This window comes from Cyprinus carpio, chromosome B5, assembly GCF_018340385.1.
Source record: "Cyprinus carpio isolate SPL01 chromosome B5, ASM1834038v1, whole genome shotgun sequence".
Classification (NCBI taxonomy): domain Eukaryota; kingdom Metazoa; phylum Chordata; class Actinopteri; order Cypriniformes; family Cyprinidae; genus Cyprinus; species Cyprinus carpio.
This window is the reverse complement of record NC_056601.1, coordinates 2,058,996-2,082,015: the sequence shown is the minus strand read 5'-3', so window position 1 is coordinate 2,082,015 and position 23,020 is coordinate 2,058,996. Positions and strand designations below refer to the sequence as shown.

At 35.3% G+C, this 23,020-nt stretch overlaps 1 protein-coding gene across 5 annotated transcripts; it reads right to left on the bottom strand.

Moving 5' to 3' along the window:
- Nucleotides 1-10: 10 nt before the first annotated feature.
- On the bottom strand, nt 11-18,163 carry LOC109081281 (E3 ubiquitin-protein ligase CHFR-like). Of its 5 annotated transcripts, none has more exons than XM_042723554.1 (18): nt 18,013-18,163; nt 16,950-17,098; nt 15,662-15,761; nt 13,725-13,834; nt 13,563-13,622; nt 11,208-11,375; nt 10,145-10,342; nt 9,323-9,497; nt 8,902-9,056; nt 8,042-8,204; nt 7,138-7,277; nt 5,275-5,415; nt 5,110-5,193; nt 4,953-5,023; nt 4,107-4,194; nt 3,610-3,717; nt 3,370-3,442; nt 11-2,463 (listed from the first exon to the last, which is right to left on the bottom strand). In XM_042723554.1, the coding sequence occupies exons 2-18, from the start codon at nt 17,059-17,061 to the stop codon at nt 2,421-2,423; spliced, it is 1,989 nt and encodes a 662-aa protein (XP_042579488.1). In that variant the 5' UTR covers nt 17,062-17,098; nt 18,013-18,163; the 3' UTR covers nt 11-2,420. The 5 variants fall into 5 exon arrangements, with proteins under 5 accessions (XP_042579488.1, XP_042579491.1, XP_042579490.1 ...); XM_042723557.1 differs by having other exon boundaries at nt 5,275-5,391; XM_042723556.1 differs by having other exon boundaries at nt 10,145-10,339.
- Between the last annotated feature and the right edge of the window lie 4,857 nt (nt 18,164-23,020).

Genomic DNA, 23,020 nt, shown 5'->3' with positions numbered 1-23,020 from the left:
ATAGAAGGGACAGAGTCGAATGTAGTCTTTTATTATTAGTGCAGTAAATTAAACAAGGTTTTATTCTCAGATTTATTTCTAGGCATTACAAACATGAGGCACAGCAAGCGCTAATTCAACTATAGAACATTAACAGTGCTATTATAAGGGCTTCCCAATAGTTACTCAAAAACCTGAGCAGAAAACATTTTGAAGCTTCAGTTTAAACTATGATGAGGTAGAATTAAACACCCCCTTTTCCGAAAGAAAGAAAAAATCCCATCCAACCCAAGCAAGTAAATATTTGCTGAGTACATCTCCCTTTCAGTAAATGCAAAGCAGCCCCCAAAGCGTCTCTAACTCTCGGGACAATTCCTGAATAAATCCCTCAAACCTTCCTGCAGATTTTAAGAGTTCATTAAATGAGACCCGCTTTGGAGCTCACGTCATAACATACCATTCAACTAACCTAAACCACCTTTTAGGTTTATACAAGAGCCTGTATGTGGTTTCAAAGGAAGGTTTATCAGTCTATTAGACATACAAAGTGTTTAGGTAGATATTAGAATATAATAGAAACCCCTTTCCCACATATCTTGATATTTCAGAATTTGCATACCAGTTCGTTTACAATCAGATACAATTTGAGGAACGCTGCTTTAGATAAAAGCATCTACCAAATGCATCAATGGAAAAAAAACTAAACAGAACAGGTGGAAGTAACTATTATGAACTCTAATAGAAACATTCCCATACAAACTTTCAAAGTAACGGCAGGGTGAGTTATCCTGTAAAACCACAGTGTAGCAAATCCTGTCAGGTGCCATTAGGTCAGTGTGTGAGGTTTTAGAGTGCTGAGCCCTTCTGTCCACCTTCATTAAAGCACAGCTGAGGCTGGTGAGGGATGTATAGGATTGACCTCTGTAGTTGTAGGAAGTCTAATCTGAGCCTCTGAAGAATGCTGTGGTGTGAGGAACAACAGACCCCAAAAACATGCACAAGGCAAAAAAGCAAATAGATTTTCAACAATACTTTATGTTCAACCTAACAGTAATGTAAAATGTTAAAGATTTTTGGAAATGTTTGCAAACATTACAATGAACTGAGATATAGCATGCACCTACTTTCAGGTATCCGAAAAGGGTACAAATATCGTTTTATGCTTTCAATGTTTTTATTAACCCCCCAAAAAAAGAAAAGGGTAAAATGTTCTTAACTTAGAATTTCCATGTGGCTTTGATGCTTAACGCCACATTTTAAACACTGACTGTGGTAATGGTTTCATGGATCACACTGGCTTTCTCAGTTTATTAAACTTATTAAAAAAACTAGTTGGAAAAACTATGGCTAAAACCAATGTGGTTTACCAAGTTAAACAAGAATCAGCTGAGTGTTACAAAATATACACCAACTGAAATAAAACTTCATGGGGAAGATGGGAATAAGAAATGGAAAAAAACACTTAAAAATCTTATTTACTAGCTCAGAAATACAGCTCTAGCCTAGTCAGAAAATATTGAAAGATTTAAACAGCTATTATATGGCCATACCATCTACCTATTATATCACCGATCCTACAAGTGAAAGAAAAACTAAAATATCTTAAATACACAGGAAACGCTGGGAACAGCATCATCCACTGCTAAAAACGGACCTTGTTTGCATATGAACATGAGCCAAAAGCAAAAATTCCATAATCATAACAAGATGTACGAAAACATCTAAGCCTTTATTATAAATCAGATTCGACTTGATTATCCCTTGCAGTGCAATAAAAAAAAAATGAAAAAAACTCTCATATGCCTTCAGAATAGCTTTGCAACCTTTTCTTCACAGTTTACTACCCTAATAATGAAGAAAAAAAATGCAAATGCTGAATACCTAAATGTGTGAAAGTTTAGTGCACTGGTTGTGAGTCACCAACACAATCATCCCTTTTTCTAACATACATTTTCAACATTCTCAGTAGCATTTAAATGTCTTGAGCAGTTAATGATAATAGTGAAAGAGCATTATTTTCACCGAGCGAACATTAAAAGGGAAGAAGTATGCAAAGAAAGAGTTGACTCTTAGGCACTATGGGTTAGTTTTATATTTTGTATATTGTATAAGGTTCAAGCTAAAGAGCTTTTTGCATGAAAAGGTGATTGCCAATGTTTTCTTGTTTCACAATTATAAGCAGAGATGCAGCATGAAAGCATGTCAATAGCATAGTGGAAAGAAATGTGCATACTGAAAGTGTGACGGTCAGTCCATCATGAAAAACTAGTGTCTGCTTCGCTGACACCAAACCTCACGGAGGATTGATTTATCATCATCTGATTGACTTTGCATATGTAAAGTTGCCATCTAGAGGAGTACAGAGGTATAGCACGTGTCCACAGCAGATCAGTTACCCAGAAGCGGAGACTGCTGTCAAATCAAGCCACGGTCCTCCAGCTTTAGTTCTTAAAACGCGTCTGCTCACACACGTGGTTGAATTTCCTGACAGAGGAGAAAATAAACTGACAGATTAGGATTCATTGTTATCATAGCATGTCGTCTGAATTATTGAGCATGATTATGATCATTACCCAGAGTTTCTGCAGGTTGAAGTAAATTCAAGACCTTTTTAAGACCAAGTAAAGAAACGTAAGCAATGAACTGAACAGAACAAAATACATCAAAAAGGTCTTTAAATGTAAATGTCTTGTGTTAGCAGCAACACTTCAAAGATGGAAAATACAACTTTTTTTTTATTTTACAAAAAAAGAAGCTTGAATAGCTCTGCAAATGTCTAAATATTCTTAAATCAAGACATGTACTTTGTGCAGCAAAATGACAAAAATATGTCTTGTTTTATGAGAAACTGATCAAAATAAATTGAAGGAAAAAATCTTATTCAATGGGAAAACAAGTTTTCATACCTGCTCTTGTTTTAAGCATTAATGCACTTAATAGTGTTACGTTTCTCAGAAAACAAGACCTTATGAATTCAATTTGCACCTCAAATAAATGTATCTTGAATTAAGGATGTACTAAGGATGAAAAATACTGAGGAAAATATTCAGACCGAGGAAGATATTTTTTGAAGTGCAGACAAAATTTAAGACTTTCGGCTCTGGTTTAAGATCTTTTTGGGCCTTAATTTGTGGAAGGGTGAATTAAGACTAACAGAACTTTTACATAAACTAACAAACAGGCCTATGTTGTTGTACTGCAGACTGATGCTACACACACGCTCATTCAAAGGATGGACACAATGTTTTTGGCAAAGCAGTACGTAAACATAATCATGCTACTTTAAACTGAATTGGATAGACAAGATATGAGATTTGAAGTTGTGAGACTATCAGGATGGATATCAAAATGTAAAAATTAATTTCCAGATTTTACATGTCGCTGACTTACAAAGCGTGGTGTGCTTTGACTTGAGTCCGACAGTTGCGTCCCCAGTAACAGTTGGGTCTGGCAGTCACAGAATCTGTGTGGAAGAAGAAAAAAAAACCTTACCGCATACAAAAACACATTTTTATCATTTCAATCTCTTTCTTCAGTTTTATACATTCGGCTTGATGTCTACCTAGAGCAGAGGGGAATGAAATAAATTCTGTGGCGCTAATATGACTCTAAGACTAACACGAGTCTTACCTGGCAGATCTGATGGAGGAATATGCTCTCTGTATTTATATGCAAGCTCTCTAAAAGTGCGAAGTCCACAGCAGTAGCAGAGGAAAGAGCTGCCAGTGATTCTGTAATCTGAAACATGCACATATGAACAGCGATTTTTCATTTACCTGAGATAGCACTAGATGCACTGACATTGCTTTTTTTAATCACAGGGATGAGTGACATGGCAAAATGATGAATCAGCTGGTATACATAATACAATTTGCAGCTGCATGTTAGAAAATGGGGCTTCCGATTAATTACGTTCAGAGAAAAAGACAAAAAAATAAATAAAACGTAAAGATCTGTTATGTCAAAATGACCATCTCTCTTCCATAGAAATATGCATAATGTGATAAATACAATGTATCCCCCAAAATATTTAGAAATATTGCGATTTTCTTCCCTTATATTAACCACCCTTACTTCAACCAGTGCCTGATCCTCAACATTTCTCAATATGACCAAAGCACAGTTACCAGAGAGCTGGTACAGGCCCTGCTGTACGGCCTGAAGCGCCTCCTGCAGCATATGCCTCCAGCTCATTCCTCGAGAAGTCAAATAATTCTGACACAAAAAGCATAAATGAACAACAGTTTAGAGGAATGGGTTTCCAAGTGGGAAAATGGGGAAAATGCATTTATAGTTTAGTTTAAGATACGAAAAATGTCCACAGCAATAATTATTCTTATCAAGAAAAAAAAAAAAAAAATATATATATATATATATTTTTTTTTTACAATGCAAACATGTTACAGTAGCTTGAGATAATCAGAATAAGTTAATTATTTAAATCTATGTATTGACAACCTATGTCAGACAGTGTGATATTTTTTGCCCAATTTATCATCAATCAGGCAAAAAAAAAAGTGATATTAGATTGTTTAGAAAAGTAAAAGCACAGTTCTTCTTAACTCTTATCCACATAATTTGAGGTTTAATGTGTGTCTGTAGCACAAACAAAAGTTTAATAATTAAAGTCAGGGATTTGTTCAAATTTCCAAATTCCATTAAATATTGTTTATTTAATTAAAATAATGCTGAAGTTTAAAAACAAAAATATTAGGGAAAAAATGAACTTAAAAAAAAAGGGAAACCAATGAGAAATGTTGCCTTTTCTACTAACAGAAATAAATTCAGTAGAAATACTTAAACGACTAAAATTGAAATAAAAATAAATGAAAGCTAAATAGACATTTAGCTATAATAATAATGATAAAAATGAAAGCTGAAAATAAAAGATAACTCATAACACTAATAACTACTATTATACTAATACTAAAATAACAATGATCCCACAGTATCAGCAAACAAACCGTACACACCTGAAGGACTTCAGACTCGTACTGATTGCCATTAAAAACTCCATCCAGACATTTATCGTTAAGGTTAAGTTCTGTGAGGAGAAATAACCATAATCTTTATTATAAAATAAAACATTGTACAATTTCATACAGAAATCGTAACTGCTCAGAAACCTACCGCTGAAAGGCGCTAAGCAGCCGTGACAGCCGATCCGCGGACAGCCCCAGTACACGTGACAGTACGCTTTCTGACACACCAGACCTGGGATGGGAACAGACAACAATCATCAGGGGAGCCCTGGAGGCTGGAGAACGCTGACGGACAGGTGTCAGGATCACTCACAGTGCTGCGGAGACACCTGAGGGGGAAGGTGCTCGTAGCGGCGGTCGGGCATGGGCTGCAGGCAGCAGGAGCAGATCAGGTGACTGCCCTGAGGAGCACATCTGAACTCCTGAGCAGCTGCAGCAGGAACACAGTGCATTTCTGAACACGAAGAATGTGTGTGTGAGCGTACTGTCTAGACCAGAGGTGTAAATGTAATTAATTACAGTACGTGAGTATCTTTTTGGATACTTTGTAGTTTTAACTGAGTATCAGAGATAATAGCAACTTTTACTTTCTACGTCTCTATATTTTTGAATGAGTATCTGTACTCTTTACTCCACTACATTTGTTATGAGTGTTGCAGTTACACATTACAAATTTGCATGACACCTATAGCTGTTTAAAGACGTGATATCGCCAACTAAAGGGGAACCAAAGTACTCTATCTTGTGTGCTTTGCTCTTACTCACCCAAACTTGTCAGCAAGACTACTTTATGTGAAAGTGAGTTCCTTAGCAATAGTTGTGAATCACAGGTGTATTATACATGAGATGAGGACATGACTGCAGCTGGGGATGAGGCCCAAACCAGCACATCCAGTGCAAGAAGGGTTTGAATTTTTCATTTTATGTAACTTTATTTTATTTATCCGTTATACTGAAGAGACTATTCTTTGTTCCCTTTGGTTTCTGGCTTATTTGTTTGTTCTAGTTTTTCCTGCACATAGATCCTTGCCTCTGATTCTTTTTCCAAGCTTTTTCACAACATTATAGTTTTTCACTGCCATATATATATATATACAGTACAGGTCAAAAGTTTGGAAGCATTACTATTTTTAATGTTTTTGAAAGAAGTTTCTTCTGCTCATCAAGCCTGCATTTATTTGATCAAAAATACAGAAAAAAACAGTAATATTGTGATATATTATTACAACTTAAAATAATTGTTTTTAAATTTATTATACTTTAAATTATCATTTATTCCTGTGATGCAAAGCTGAATTTTTAGGATCATTATCAGATGATCCTTTAGAAATCATTCTAATATGATGATTCATTATTAAAGTTGGAAACAGTTCTGCTGCTTAATATTTTTTCAGAACATGTGATACTTTTTTAGGATACTTTGATGAATAAAAAGTATTAAAAAAAAAAAAAAAAAGCTATGTTTTTGAAAAATATAAATATTTTGTAATAACAATATACACTACTGGTCAGTAATTTGGGGTCAGTATTTTTTTTTTCTTTCTTTCTTTTTTTTTTAAAATAAAATCAATACTTTTATTCAGCAAGGATGTGTTAAATTGATAAAAAGTGATAGCAAAGAAAATATATTATTAGAAATTTTTTATTTTTATTTTGAATAAATGCAGTTCTTTTTAACCTTTTATTCATCAAATATATTAGACAGCAGAACTGTTTCCAACACTCATAATAAATCAGAATATTAGAATGATTTCTAAATGGATCATGTGATAGACTGGATGTTACATGTGACACTGAAGGCTGGAGTAATGATGCTGAAAATTCAGCTTTGCATCACAGGAATAAATTATTTTTTTTTAAAGTATATTCAAATAGAAAACTATTATTTTAAGTTGTAATAATATTTCACAATATTACTGTTTTTTCTGTATTTTTGATCAAATAAATGCAGGCTTGATGAGCAGAAGAGACTTCTTTCAAAAACATTAAAAATAGTAATGTTTCCAAACTTTTGACCTGTACTGTATATTTGTTATAAGTAAAGTACTTTTAAAATCAGACACTCTTAAGACTTTTACTCAAGCTGTTTTGGAATTGGTGACTTGTGCCTAAGGTATCTGTACCCAGGTATGGTTTCAGGTGCTCTTCACACCTCTGAAATGTGAGCATGAATAACCTGGGGAGGTGTCAGAGGATGTGGAGGCGCCGTCTCCAGGCACTTTAGCCAGCCCTTCGGGTTGAGCGGGCTCACAGATCGACAGGACAGAGCTGAGCTCGTGATAACCTGGACACTGCCGACACATCATATAGGGCTGACTGAGAACAAACATGTTAGATCAGGGTGTGTTTCAATCATCACTTAAATACTTGACAGAACCTACTGGACACCTACTGTTTTAAAATCCAAGAGAATCACAATTTTAGCTAACATTTAATAAGAAAGAAAACACTATAATAGTTTGGGTAACTGGATTTTCCTTTCTTAAACTTCTACTTCAAGAAAAAAAAAATGCTATATATACACAGTGGTGGCCAAAACTATTAGAAAACTAGTATTTTCAACAGCTAAAAATGGTTTAAGTCAGTTATTTCTCTCTTTTACTGTAGTGTGTCAGTAGGAAATATCAGTTTACATTTCCAAACATTATTTTTGCCATTAATTGTTACAAGAGACCTACCTGGAAAGCTACCTGAAAACTGTGTGCAAGTGCTCACACCAAATGTTGATTTCATTTAGTTAATAGAAGGTCACTGGTAGAGAAAATCTATTTACGACATTATTTTTGACAGCATCAATTTAACAGTATTTTTACACAGTACTGTAGCTTTGCAGGTAGGTTTCTTGAAGCATCTTTGAGACGTTGCCACAGTTCTTCTGCATTCATTCCATTTGTTCAGTCTCTTCATTATTACAATGAATGGAATGTAAACTGATATTTCCTACTGATACATTACAGCAAAATACATAACTAACTGACTTAAAAAAAAATTTAGCTGCTGAAAATACTAGTGTTCTAATAATTTCGGGCACTACTGTATGATAGCTCTACAAAAGCACTTAATGGATAGCGGTTGCTGACCTCATGTCAGAGATGTCACTGTCATTGTCTGAGAGTTCGAACAGATAGTCTGAACTGCCCTCCTCATCCGAGAAGGAGCGCTCGACCTTCGGCTGCAGCATGTCCTGCGTGATCTTGTTTCGGGCATCCATGCTACGCAATTCTTCTTCACTCCGACACTTCTCTATGACCAATTAAAAAAGGGCACAAAATTTGAAAAATCTGTTCAAAAGTTAGGGATTAGTAAGTTTTCTTTTAAGTTTTATATTCATCAAAGAATCCTGAAAAAGTACGTCATGGTTTCCAAAAAAAATAATAAGCAGCACTGACAATAATAATCAAGAAATGTTTCTTGAGCAAAATAAATCAGTATCAGAATGATTTCTGAAGGATCATGTGACACTGAAGACTGCAGTATAATGCCTGCTAAAAGTTCAGCTTTGCCATCAAAGGAATAAATTACATTTTAAAATATATTAAAATAGGAAACTGTTATTATAAGTTGCAATAATAATTTTCAACAATACTGTTTTTACTGTATTATTGATCAAATAAATGCAGCATCAGTGAGACATTTTTCAAACCATTTATAAAAAAAATTAAAAAAAATTATTTGAATTAGTGGACAATAGTGTACCTGACCATCTGATTTGTACAGAGCAGTAACTTAAAGATTAAAAGTGCCACTCTTGTTGAAATCTTGTGCACAAAGTACCACATCTCTGTAAACTCTTAGACACTTTTATTTTTGTCTCTTTTTCCTAGGTATTGTTAAAGTTAAAGATAGCTTGTAAACAGTTTATGCTTTCATGTTGTGTAGTTAGTTGACTCGGTGTGAACAGGCCTTAACACAAAGGGAGAACAGCGGTGTGTTACAGTACCTGGGTGCTGGAGAAGGTAAGCCTCCACCAGGTTGTTGAGGATGTGGTTTTTACGGATCCTCTCCACAGGACATCGGCAGGTGGGGCAGAGGGAGGAACGCTCCATCCAGCCAGAATAACAGGCAGCGCAAAACGTATGCATGCAGGGCTGAAGACTGTACCACACACACACACACACACACACATTAACTATTGAAAATACATTCAAACTCAGCCTCCACACACATTTTTAAAATCCTTCTTAAAGGGACAGTTCACACAAAAAAAAAGCAAAAATTACTGTCATTTACTTCACCTTCATTTCATTTTTGGAAGAACCATCCCTTTGTATTTATTTATAATTACATTATAATGAATAAAACTACCCAAAGGGATTTCTGCTCAGCCAACTGGTCTATTCGGGTGTACGTGTCGGACTGACCTGACACAGTCATGCAGCAAGTCCTGGCAGACGATGCATGCGAGGGATTCTTCCATTTTGTCTGTCGTGGCTCCCTCAGTTTTGTCTTTCCCTGCTGCTCCTCTGAGAGAGACCTGAGGAGCTGCTGCAGAAACAGCAGAGTCACTGTGAGAAGATCCACACCCCCTCTGATCATCTGCAGGACAGACAGACACAAAGGTTACGTTTGGAAGTGTTTACACTGTAGAACAGTTCTGAGACCAGACAGACACTACCATTCAAAAGTCAGCAAGATTTCATTGTTTTAATTATTAGATGCAACAAAAGTGACAAAGACATTTATAATGTAAAAAAACATTTCTATTTCAAATAAATTCTGCTCTTTTCAACTTTCGATTAATCAAACAATCTTTAAAAAATTAACTGTTCAGCACTGATAATGATAAGAAATGGTACTTAAGCACCAGATCAGCATATTGCAATGATTAGAATGATCATGTGACGCTGAAGACTGCTGAAAATTTTAATACATTAAAATAGAAATCTGTTCATTTAAACTGTAATAATACATCACAATTACTTTCTTTACTATATATTTGGTCAAATAAATGCACCCTTGGTGAGTATGAAGGAAAAAGTTTTTGAACGTTATGGTAGTGTAGATGGCAATCTTAAACCATCAAAGCCTAAAACACTTTTAAACTCTTTCAAAGTAGTCTGAAAAAGTTGTGACTATTATTATGCCCGAATACAGACGCGCAGACCACTCAAAATAGACCGAAATCATAAGTTATTCACAACACGTCACATTGCTTAATTTTTACCAAAACTGTGTTACAGCACCTTTGTCAGTTTTTCTTCTTTTCCTCTGCATTTCCACCTCCGGCTCCATCTGTTGCCCTCCCTCGGTCCAGCAGGTCCACTTCAGGCAAGTGTGATTCATGACCAGCTCCCCAGGGCTGCTTGCTGGTGCAGTCATCTCTGATTCTCCTTTACAAACAACCGAAGAACTCATTGGGCTTTTCTCTGCAGACACATCTGCTGAATGGTACATACAGGAATATATTTTTTTAATGCATTTTTTTAGCATGTCAACACTGTAAATGTCAACAACTGCAAAAATGATATCAATTAAGATAATAACTATATCAGCATCCACAGTAACTCATGATAACATTCTGTTTATTATAAGTGCACACTGCTCTTTGAAGCAGGATGGATTCCGATTGGTTTAGTTAGAAACAAATGTGACCATGGACCACAAAACCAGTCATAAGGGCCAATTTCTTGAAATTGAGATTCATACATCATCCGAAAGCTGAATAAATACACTTTCCATTGATGTATGGTTTGTTAGGAGGACAATATTTGGCTGAGATACAACTATTTGAAAATCTGGAATCTGAGGGTGCAAAAAAATCAAAATACTGAGAAAATCGCCTTTTCCAAATGAAGTCCTTAGCAATGCATATTACTAATCAAAAATTAAGTTTTAATATATTTACAGTAGGAAATTTACAAAATATCTTCATGTAACATGATCTTTACTTAATATCCTAATGATTTTTGGCATAAAAGAAAAAACGATAATTTTGACCCATACAATGTTTTTTTTTTGGCTATTGCTACAAATATACCCCAGCGACTTAAGACTGCTTTTGTGCTCCAGGGTCACAAATGGTTCTGAAGAAGTGATTCCAAGCATACTGTTCCTCTGTGCCGTTATCATTACAGTTTGGATCATTATATTCATCATCCTTGGTCCGAATGGGCTTTAAATCTGAAAAACTCAATGCATAGATGAACAGCAGAGAAAGAAAGCCAATGCATTTACACTTTTATACTACTCATTTTCTTATAAAAGCAACTTGCATGAAAGAGCGCATGCAGTGTGGACGGTAATTACCAGAGCAGCTAGATAAGGGCACGTTGTAGATGTGGAAGGAAGAGCGTGAGGTAGATGGCTGAGGATCCTCATGCCCAGCCTGAGGTAGAGGCTTCACAATAACAGGCTCTACTGGCACTGGTTCACTCTCGGTTTCCGTCAGATCTGAATCGTCTTCTCTTCCAATATCTATGGAGATCCCAAAGAGAAAACTCTAAAGCCCCGTTCACACCGCCAGTGACACACAGTGACAGAGCAACATAATCCCATGCATTTTCAATGGAGAGCTAGCGACAGAAAAGTGGCTTGCGGTGTGAACGGGGCTTAATGGGGCGTTCACACCAGACGCGGCTTGCGCAAATAAATCGCGATGTTCGCGTGTAATTGGACGCTTGAACATTTTGCGTTTACTCGCTTCATTGGAGCGTGATATTAACTTCACAACAGATGCAAATTCGCATCATGGGAAGGGCTTCTGGCAGTTGAATTCAGACAGCGTTATGATTTCAAACATCATTTATTCAGATAACTTTCAAAATATTACTGTTTTCATTTCAAGAAATGTAGTTTTAAAAGTATTTCAGGCGAGAATGTTGTTGTTTAAAACTCAAATATGCGGTTTATTTATAAAGACAGCGCCTATTTAAAAATGTCTCGACTCGGCTAGTCCTTCTGACATTTGCTGCATTTCTGCGGCTATTAATACGTTTAAATGAAAACGAAAGGAGGCAGTGGTGTTTTTTGTGTCAAGTTTAGATTGTTATAGTTTTCTCGTTTTCAAATGATAAATGGAGCCAGCTGCATTCACACTACAATATACCACAACACCCGTCCAATCACAAATAACTATTATTTACTATACTGTTGTGAGTGTATTTGCAATAGGATATAACTAGAATGAATGTACAAATGTTTGCCATAAGTATTCTAGTCTTAACATAGAAGTAATATTTTTATGTAACAAATATAAATTATGATTTAGTACAGTATGTTGTGCACAAAGTAACACACCAAAACCTTTGGTCATTGCATAGAATATTTATTTATACAAAATAAATCAAATCAAGTAAAAAATATATATATAAAAACTATATACAAAAAACATTTCCAGCTATTTACATGCAGGAATAAAAAGGATCTTGCGGGCCAAAGTGAATTAGAGGAGAAAGGAGAGAAAGTCTGGTTCATTCCCTGCAGAGACTGCTGCTTCTTCTTTAAAACTGCTCTTTAGGCTCCAATTGTTCCAAATAAGCGGAACTGTGCTGCTTTCATAAATTAATTTGTGTATTTGAAATTTGACGAATTCTTTGGTCTGAGGTGGCAAACTCTGCAGGGAAGGGACCAGACTCAAGAGGAAGAGCTCATCCTCTGAGCGTGGAGGCGGCGCTGGAGCTTCAGGACGGGTCCGGAGCGCTTCTAGGAGCTGCCGCTCCACCTCCGATGGCTGCTCCCCAGGCCTTCTCTGAGCTCTTCTTCTTGGTGGCACTGTATCAAATGATAACACATTTTGTACAATGAGAAGGCAGAAAAGGATAAAACTCATTCACAAACCATCAGTGTTGTGTGAGGGTATGAGTGCTTACTGTAAATATAATATGCATGTAAACATGGGCATTATTGCCTATACACACCTGTGGGTACAGCAGCAGATGTTGAAGCAGAAGCAGCAGCAGGTTCTGGAAGAGGGGACCCAAGCTCACTGCCATCAAAAGAACCTGTCAGCTCTGTCATGACAATATTAAATATTAATACAACATTACACACATTGCACGTCACACCAGTCAGAGAGAAATTAATTTAGAAATTTTTATAAAAAAACAACAACATGCATGCCCTGTTGTGTTGCTTCACTTGTCAACACACCTCCTGTTTCTGAGTGCCCTGCTGCTGCTGCTTCTGTCTCGCCCTGGTCCTCGGGGTGCTCGTACCCTGCGGCCTGATTCTCCTCATCCCCCCCAAAGGGGTCGAGGAAAGACAGGAAGTCGCCAGCTCTCCGTTGAAAATGAATGGGATTATGTCGCTCAGTCGCTGTGTGTCGCTGGCGGTGTGAACGGGGCTTCATTTGCGCGAATCGCGCCGCAGGATGTCTATCGCGTCTTTGCATTGACTTAAAATGTAAATCACTCGCGCTTAACACTTCATTCGAGTCTGGTGTGAATGCACCATAACTCTCAGAAACTGTCAAGAATGGTACACGGATGAAATTAGAATTTCAAGTCAACATCAAATCAGAATCTTCACCTTTATTCACCTTCCGCATGCTCTTGCTCTGAAACAACTTTCTTTTTTTGCTGACCTCACTTAGGCAAGCAACAATAAAACTAACTTTGTATAACAGGAAATCTGTATGAAACGTCATATTCAAAGTGTATTTACCTTCAGTGTCCTGTGAGGCACTTTCCTGTGGCCCGATGGCCTGATAAACATAAGCAATGTCTGCAAAACCGAAAACAGATGAGTGATGCGGCCAATCTGTGTCATCTGTTTGGATGCAACTATAGAATCTAAAACAGAAAATGCTTAAATGTGAAAACTTACTTTGCTCTGGCTCATTCTTCCTGTACACAAAGTGAATGACATCACCATTCTGCAGTAAGTGTGTCTGTTTCTTCACCACTTTGGACATGTTGATCACTGTTCCATTGGTGCTGACGGAAACAAACAGATCATCATCAAGCAAAAATGATAGTAATTATGAATTTCATGGATCCCTTTGCATGAGTGCTATTCAGAGGCTCAATGACTACATTTATGTATTTCATTCTCAGAAATAATCGACAAAACAACAGGAAATGATTTTGAGAAGTTATTATTAAACATTACAATTCGAAATGCCTGAGCAACTTGTCCAAGCATGTCCTCTTAATTGTCCATTTATGATCTGATTTTTTTATTTTTAATTTTTTAAGTGACTGATTCAGGTAGAACTGATCGACCTAAGTATCAACTATTTCTTTCAAGATGATGAATAGAGACAAAATAAAGTGCTTAGTTAAAGCCTTGTTAAAAAATAGCAGAGAAAGTTGCACAAGAAAGGATAACAAGAAGGTAGGGAGGGAAGCTTGCCGTTTCCACAACGCGTGGAATAATATGTATAGCACCATTGGTGAGCTAACGTACATTCAAATACACGAGCCATACAGTCACTACAGACACACATCAACTAACACACATATCTCCATCCACTGACTATTAACCAAATTACAATTAATTATTCACCAAAGCAAAGATTAAATGTCATGAGGGAATTGGATGTATATTTGCCGCAGGGCCAAGCATGTCATTAATTGAATTCACTTACTAATGTAATTACAAGTCACTCAGTATAATTTGCAAAACTTAATAGAACTAAAAAGAATTAACACCAACTGCTTCTACTTAAGTTTTTTACTGGTACTTCTACTTGAGAAGAAAATGTAACTATAGCATTACCATTATATATCAGTCTTCCAAATTGTAAATTTACAGAACACTCACCTATTTCTTGCTGTAATCAATGCATGGTGAAATCTTCAAATATAATAACTATATATAGGCCAACGGTTTCACAGACAAGGCTTAAACCCAGTCCAAGACTAACATGTAAGTCTGAGCCGTTTTAATTGAAAGAAACTTGCACTGACTGATCTTAAAATATATCAGTGCCTTTGTTTTGTCTCAAGATGCACACCAGTGATGTTTTTTCTTAGGCATGTTAATAAAAATGACTTAAATGTCCTAAATGAACTATGGGCTAATCCTCTAATACCCTAATCCCAAACCGTGAAACAATACACTAAAAGGGTCAAAGACAAGATGACAATATTCCACCCACATCAAAACAAAAAAACAAAATAAATTTTATACACGAAAAAAAGAAGAAAAAAAAAACGCATACTGCAAAGTGCAAAGAAAATTAAATGTCTACTTTGATGTTTTTGTGAAAATAAAAAAGTCAAAGTATGGGTGAAATAATGTTTTATTGTCATTCAGTGTACTAATATATATATATATATATATATATATATATATACATATATATACATATATACATATATATATATATATATATATATATATATATATATATATATATATATATATATATATAGTGGTGTCAAACGATTAATCGCATTTAAAATAAAAGTTTTTGTTTTTTATGTATATAATAATGTATATATAAATACACACACATGCATGTATACATAAGAAAAATATTTTTATCTTAAATATATTTATATATTACAAATTATATGAATATAAATATATACACATGTAAACATTTTCTAAATATATACTGTATGTGTGTGCATTTATATATACATATAATAAATATACACAGTACACATGCATATATTATGTAAACCAAAACTTTAATTTTGGATGCGATTAATTATTTGACAGCACTTACAACTGTATAGAGATAGATAGAAAGATGCAAAGAACATGATATTGGCCTATGTCTTACTAGAAGGACCTCATGATGTTGGTCCTACCTCATGTCCTCCAGCCACACCTGTCCTGAGTTCTGATCTTGAGTGATTCTGCAATGATTCCCTGAGACCAGTTTATTAGCCGGGAATGAGAGGTCACAATCTATAAAGAAAATATGTCTGTGAGGTTATGATATCAACACAAGTCAACAATAAATCAAAATGCACTATATTCTGTTTCTTATCGTGTACAATCCACCCATCACCGTGTTATTCCAAAGAAAGAAAGCAGGTCTTTATAATCTTTCAACAAAGAGAATTGTTCCACCATTAAGAATTTAGGCCCTGTCCCATCTGCCAGCTTAAGCCTTTACATAAATCTGCAAAAATACTATAGAAAAATGCCAGCTTTAGCAGTGTGAAAATAGGAAAAGGATGACAAAAACAAAATCTAATTTTAGGACCTTTAATATTATTTCCTCACAAAATTCTCACTACTGTAATAACTACTATTATTAATAATAAACACAGTAGTAATATTTAGTCATTACAGTAGTGCATGCTTCTAGCAACGCCAAAGTCACGGAAGTGATTCTCAGGGAATGCATGAAATTATAAATATATACTTTGCATACAAGAGTGTAGATAAATGTGAAGAGCAAAAGGGACACTCTACAATTTCATATAATATCCTGCTTCCCTTTAAAATGTGACACTTCTGAAGTAAAATTGGTTGTGAACACATTTATATGTTGACTTTAATAACCACGTTCCTCTTTTCACCAAGCACCTTTTCTCTTCCTGACCTGGCCCATTACTTTCTCATTAGGACTATAAGTCTTAAATGAAGTATAGTAATGTAAAGTTAAAAATGACACTAGTCTATTACAGTAATGAAGTGTATCAGTTCTGCTAATAACCAGTGTCCAATGTTACAGTGAAGCACACAGAATCAAACAGACACGTGGATTAATATTAATTAAAGCAGGATAGAGACAGTCTTCAAAACCAGACAGAGTCTCTGCACACCACCACAACGCAAAAAAAAAAACCCAACTACTTAATATTCCAAGAGCATGTCTTCAATAGACGCCTTTGTCATTATTGGGGCAGGGGTTCGTTTGCTGAACTAAATAGAGTATTGTGAAAAGGCATGGGCTCCCTTAATACATGCAGACACTGCTTCAGACTGATTATCTTTCATGAGGGTTAAAAAAATAATAACTATTAATGTCAATAAGTAAAGCTAGACTGTCATAGACGAGTCTGTTTAGAGGTTATGGGAAAAAAGCAAGTAAATGAAACAATTATTTCACAAAACAAGACTGAGTGACTAACATGGACGTGATACCTTTTTTTCTCCCCACCGTGCATTCTCTATTTATGAGTAATATCTCTGAACCCGGAGATGCGCTGAATTTGACCAGTTTTCCCCAGGCCTGTCCGCAGCCCTGATGTGCCATCTTCTCCTCTTCTTATTTCACCTGCAGATCACGTCAGCTGCAGAAGCGTGAGGCAGAGAACACAAACACAAATATTCCATAAAGGCAAATAAATGCAAATGCATTTACTCACAATGCTGATTATAGTTCAAAAGAGTTGAAAAATGTAGTGTGGAACACTACAGACAACACGTTTTGTAAAATAGACTGTACGGGAGACCAGGTAACTCGAGATGAGTTGTAACAAGAAAAAGAAATGGGCTATAGGGGAGAAATAATACTTTACATGAACACCAATCTCAAGTGACACAAGTTACACTTGGTGCAAAACAATCAGCACAGTTTTCTGTGAGAAATTTGTTATTATGTTAAAAGACATAACTGTTATCATCTGAATAAACAGATGTTTATAAGCTTTATTAATATCACAACTCTTCATGTTAGGATTGTAACATGACTCACCTATGTACTTTTACTTTCTGTATATCTGTAGGTTTTTTCTATGTGTTTCCAGTTTTATTAGCTTTGGATTACCATGTTTATAATTAAATACGGATGGGGTGGTCAATTTGATTATCATATTAAATTCATAGTGTAATAAAACACCTTTTACTTGAAATTCAGATTAGATGCATTTAGATATGCAAATATATTACATGAAAGTTTGAGATACATAGTTACAGACGCTTCACATAAACAGTATGAGTGCTAACCAGCTAACTCAAGCCGCAAAAGTGTTCTGGGTAAAGCTAAGATCACTAGAGTAAATTAAATGATATGTTAAGTCTTTCGTTTTTGTAAGAGACTGTTTTCAAGTCGAGTTTTGTTTTGGGAAGCTAAATAACGGGGTTAAACGCGCAGTGTTTTAAAGGGCTGCTAACAGCATGTAACTGCTAACAGTCACGTCTCAAACAGTTCAAAATGAGTAAATTAATCGGCAAACTCAACCTCTAATTCATGGAAAGCACTAACCTAGCCAACGTCGGAGAGTATCCGGAGCATTAGCGCATGTTGACTTGAATCTTCTGTGCGCTTTCGTTTTTATTTTCTTGAGCACTTCCTGCGCAGCAGAGGCATTTTCAGACATCAGCTGATGGAGAGAGAGAGAGAGAGAGAGAGAGAGAGAGAGAGAGAGAGAGAGAGAGAGAGGAGAGAGAGAGAGAGAGAGAGAGAGAGAGAGAGAGAGAGAGAGAGAGAGAGAGAGAGAGAGAGAGAGAGAGAGAGAGGCTATGGGAATGAAGCTGGCGGGGGTCACAGTGCTTCTGTCTGGCTCATGTGAAAGCCCTGAACAAAAACCTGTCTGGAAGGATGTCTAGACATGAGAGGGTTACACACAGAGCTACACATCACTGATGAAAAAAGTTCGGACTGTTGTGAATAGGTGATTTTTTTTTAGATTATGCATAATTCATGTAATATTGAGTTAGAATTAAACATTAGATGATTTAATGCCTGCATATGCAGGAGTGCGTAGAAAATTTCAGAAAAAAAGTTAAATAAATAAACATTAAACTATCATTACTGTTTGAGATTGTTTTATAATGGTAACAAAATTAAATATATATATATTTTTAAGCCAAAATCTTATTTTTGTTTTCCTTCTTTAAAAATGTCATATGCAGATTTAATACAAAAAAGATATATATATATCTTTAATATATATATATATATATATATAAGTAAAAGTAGAAAAAGTAAACAAACTAAATCCCTCTGTAGAGAATTTCCTTCCCAATTAAATTAAATATACATATATATAAAGTAAAAAATGTAAACAAACAAGATCCCTCTGTAGAGAATTTCCTTCCCAATTCTCACATGTACCCTGCTTAATATCGAAATTGTAAGGTAATTCAATATTTAATTATTTTATAATAAAATATTTCAGTTTAATTAAATAGTTTTCTATTTGTTTTTATAACTCTAATATTCAATGGAAATGCGCTATTATAAGTATGTAGAACAAATAATATAATCATTTAATTTTTCAAACCATTTTTTTTAATAGGCCTATCACACCTATATTATCTCATATAGCATAGATGGGTCTTTGTACTCTTTGTCCCTTGCAAGTGAAACCCCACTTTAAAGCAAACCAAAGGTTGATTTTAGAATGATAGGAAACAACTGCTACAACAAACATGATGTACGTGAACACTGATCTAGAAAGTTAGCTTGAATTGATAAAAGATTGCTTATCTGCAGAGGATGATAAATAATGTCTAAAAATAAATCTACTGCTGTTTAGATGACTTGAGTTGTGTTCAGTCATGTATACTTCACTAGATGTGTTCCCATCTCCTCCCAGACAGGGCCACGAGAAGGATTTGAAAAGTGGGGTACACATTAAGGCTGGGTTTATGAAGAGCAGAAAAGAGAGAGAGAGAGTGATTGCTGATAACACGCTCTGTGAGAAGGTGCAAGACTGTGGTCATCTGCTTTGGCAGCAGTTCTTTGGCCAGCTTTCACTTAGCCTCTCTTAGATTGAATAAAGTGTCTCAGAGGGCTCTAAAGGTGTCTGTGCAGTCTGGCTCTGATAAGCAGTCAGGCAGTTTAATGTCAGAGCCTGTCTGTTCACATTCAATCCGTGCCAACTCATGGAGCCCTGCACTTTATTACACTAAAGTCAGATGGGGAAAGTTTAACCTGACAGATTCACTCAAGCATAACACGCTTTATTTATTTAAACTTAATTGATTAAAAGATTAACTGTTAATAAGCTGACCGATCATTGCTTTCTTCTTTCTTCTTTTTATTTCTTTCAGGTATTTATACTGTATACACATTCATTATAATTGCTTTGATTTGGAGGACAGCTAATATAATTTGCAGACATACTGTAATTAATACAGTGATACCATTTTATAAACTTATCTCCATCTTAAAAAAAAAAAAATCTTCAATCATGCATGAATGCAAGTTTTATAAGAACTAAATAGAATATTTGTAGGCTATATGCTAAAATACTTTTTTTTTCAACAAGTTAAATTAACTGAAAAGAATAAAGGGCCCTTTATAGCACCTTGTGGACAATATACAACAATGGACGTACATGCATTATAATTTTATTTTCTGAAGATGATGAATATTTCTATCACAGTGTCTTTTATGCCACCCAAATAATGAAATGTGTTTAGCATTCTGGGGTGAAAATAAGGGTTTATAAAAATAGTTGGGACAAGGTAAAGCAACACTCTATACAAATAACATTTTAAACACATAAAGTATCAAAATATATAAAAATAAATGATGATTTGGGTAGAATTTGGTTAAAGACTTGATTCTAAGACAGTTTAAATGTGATAGCAAAACTATAATAATAATTAATATAATAATAAGTTATACATTCATACAACTTTTCGCTAAAATCTTGATTTTTTTTTTTTGTCAACTATGCACTAAGAATTGGATGTAGCTGTAGTTTTAGAAATCATCCAGCAGGGGTAGCTGTTGATCTATAACAGAATTGTCATCGACGATTGCTTCAGGCTACAGCTCCTGAACATCTTTACATTTATGCATATTTACAATATATATATAGCCAATTTTTAACAATAAACATTCAATGCCATTAGTCAAGAAACTGATTGCCACATTATTCATAAACCCATGCGTTCACGCTATTAAACATGATTTGTATTCGAAGGATGCAGCCAAGAGGCACAAATGTCAGGTCAAAATTACATTTTCTCATGTTTGTTATATATGGCTATTTCGCAGAAGCAGATGTCTTATATCAAGGCAGATATTTTCCTCTCGCATGCATCTTCGCAGGTCGTTTCTATGGAAAAGCAGTTTTTGCATAATCTCATTGGCATTTGTTTGTACATTGGTGCGCTGGCTGGACTGGAGGGGGCTTGCGCATGCGCAGAGGGATGGTCTTGTTCAGTTCATCTTCACTCTCAGCAGATCTCCCTGAATGGTGAAGGGCCCCGCTGAAAAGACCAGAATGAATTCGCAGCATGCTTTAGGCTTGTTAGCGCTGGTCTGGTGCAGATTTAGCTGGTTATTTCCTGTCCTCGCTTGTGTTCAGCTGGTCTGAAGGCTGTTTTGGTCACTTTTTAGCTGGTCAGGCCATCTTAAACCAGCTGAAATCAGTACGCTAAGCGGCAGCACTTCCTTCATCATTTCTCCCAAATTCAGTGATTTGTCACTGAGTCTACATGATCACAGACGTGCTTCTCTGACAGTCTCACCAGGACACTGCCAATCAGAGACATGGAGAACTGAGACGCCCAACTGCATTTACAAAAGAGTCACCATTCAAAGCCTGCTTGCCCTTCTTTCAAAACCCTTATTAGACTTGGTGAAGGGAGATTACAAGCAAATAAAATTGCTTTAATTGTAATATTGGATTTCATAATAGCCTCAGATATGTAATTATGCCCATCTTAAACTTTTCATTAAAAAACCATTTGGCAACAACAAAGGACATTATGCCGGAGCATGCTCCATTTGTGATGGCGCACAGCTTGTAGGTATTAGACATATTTCTCTGGGAAAGAAAATAATGAGCAACCCAAATAGAGCACAGAAGGACGAGAAACTGATCCCAGGTGAAAGAGCAGCGTTAATTAATGTGAGATTCGGTGCACATACAGAAGAACACAACAGGAACAGGGCACAGAGCGCCTGCTATTTTCATGCATGATGGACATTTTATCTCTCACAAACAGCCTCGCAGTGAACAGATTTATGCCCGTGTGTGTCAAAACGTAATCCATGCTTGATTATTATGGACATTCCATATAAAAGATTCAGAGATTCTGGATGCAGAAGATAATGGAGGCATGATTTGTATTCATGTTTGTGGTGTTTTATCCTCATCAGTGTTGGTATGGGGTGGGTGCTTAACTAGCAAAATCAGTCAGAGAAGGTATCGCTATCAAAAATTGTTTTTGTGCACAGGATAAAAAAAAAAAAATGTAATTGCAACTTCTTATCTCACAATTGGGACTTTTTTTCTGAGAACATTTTGTGCAAAATGCGAGATATAAATTCAATTGTCTTTCTTTAAATGGGCAATAGTGAGAAAAAAAGTCACAATTATCCTTTTTTTTTAAATTAATTTATTTTTGTATTGCATGGCAGGAAAAAAAAATAGAACTGTGGAAAATAAACTCAGAATTAAGAAAGAAAAAAGACAGAATTGTGAGATGTAAAATATAGAATTTATAAAATTGGACAAATACAGCAACAACATAGCAACCTCATGGGGGAAAAAAATATATTATTTTCCAGTAGAAACATCTCAACATTCTTAAAACAAGATCAATGATTCTTAATGAGAATCATCAAAACTGCATTACACAATGTGACTTGCTTTCAAATAATCTTGAAATAAATCTATTTTTTCTTATCCCACTGGCAATTAGATTTTCTCTTATTTCTAGCATAAACTGTTTTGTTTGATTCATGCTTATTACAAAAAAAAAAAAATTGTGCCAATGAGATAAGAAAAATAAACTTAATTCAAAATAAATCAGTTATGTATCCATGATATATATATATATATATATATATATATATATATATATATATATATATATATATATATATATATATATATATATATATATACCGTCAATATGAATATTCATAATTACAAATGACGTTCATAAAATCTTTTTAAGGATGTTTGGATATTTTCATTGCCAAACAAACCAACAACACAGATTAAGAAAATTATTTTTTTTGCATTGTTTGAAGTAGATATTTACATTGGTACACATTTCCATGAAATCGCTTCTATGGAAACCTCCTTTTTGCATAAACCCATCTGTATTTGTTTATAAGTTGGCCAACTTCTCCTTTGACCTTTCCTCGATGGCTACACTGAGCTTCAGAAGAAGAAAGGGAGTGTCCGCAGACTAAAACCAGCAAGCCCAAAGCAAAAGATAAAAAGCATTCCTGGGCGACACAGTGACCCGTCCTGGAGAGGCTGGGCTCGATAGCAGCTCTTGTTGTTGTGATGTGTTAA

What these genes read in the sequence shown, in the direction of transcription:
- LOC109081281 (XM_042723554.1), bottom strand. Translation starts at nt 17,061, where the DNA reads ATGGCACATCAGGGCTGCGGACAGGCCTGGGGAAAACTGGTCAAATTC. An exon ending in CACGGTGGGGAGAAAAAAAG is followed by an intron (nt 15,762 to 16,949) that starts GTATCACGTCCA and finishes TTTTCTTTATAG; the next exon opens with ATTGTGACCTCTCATTCCCG. An exon ending in CTGCTTAGCGCCTTTCAGCG is followed by an intron (nt 5,024 to 5,109) that starts GTAGGTTTCTGA and finishes TTCTCCTCACAG; the next exon opens with AACTTAACCTTAACGATAAA.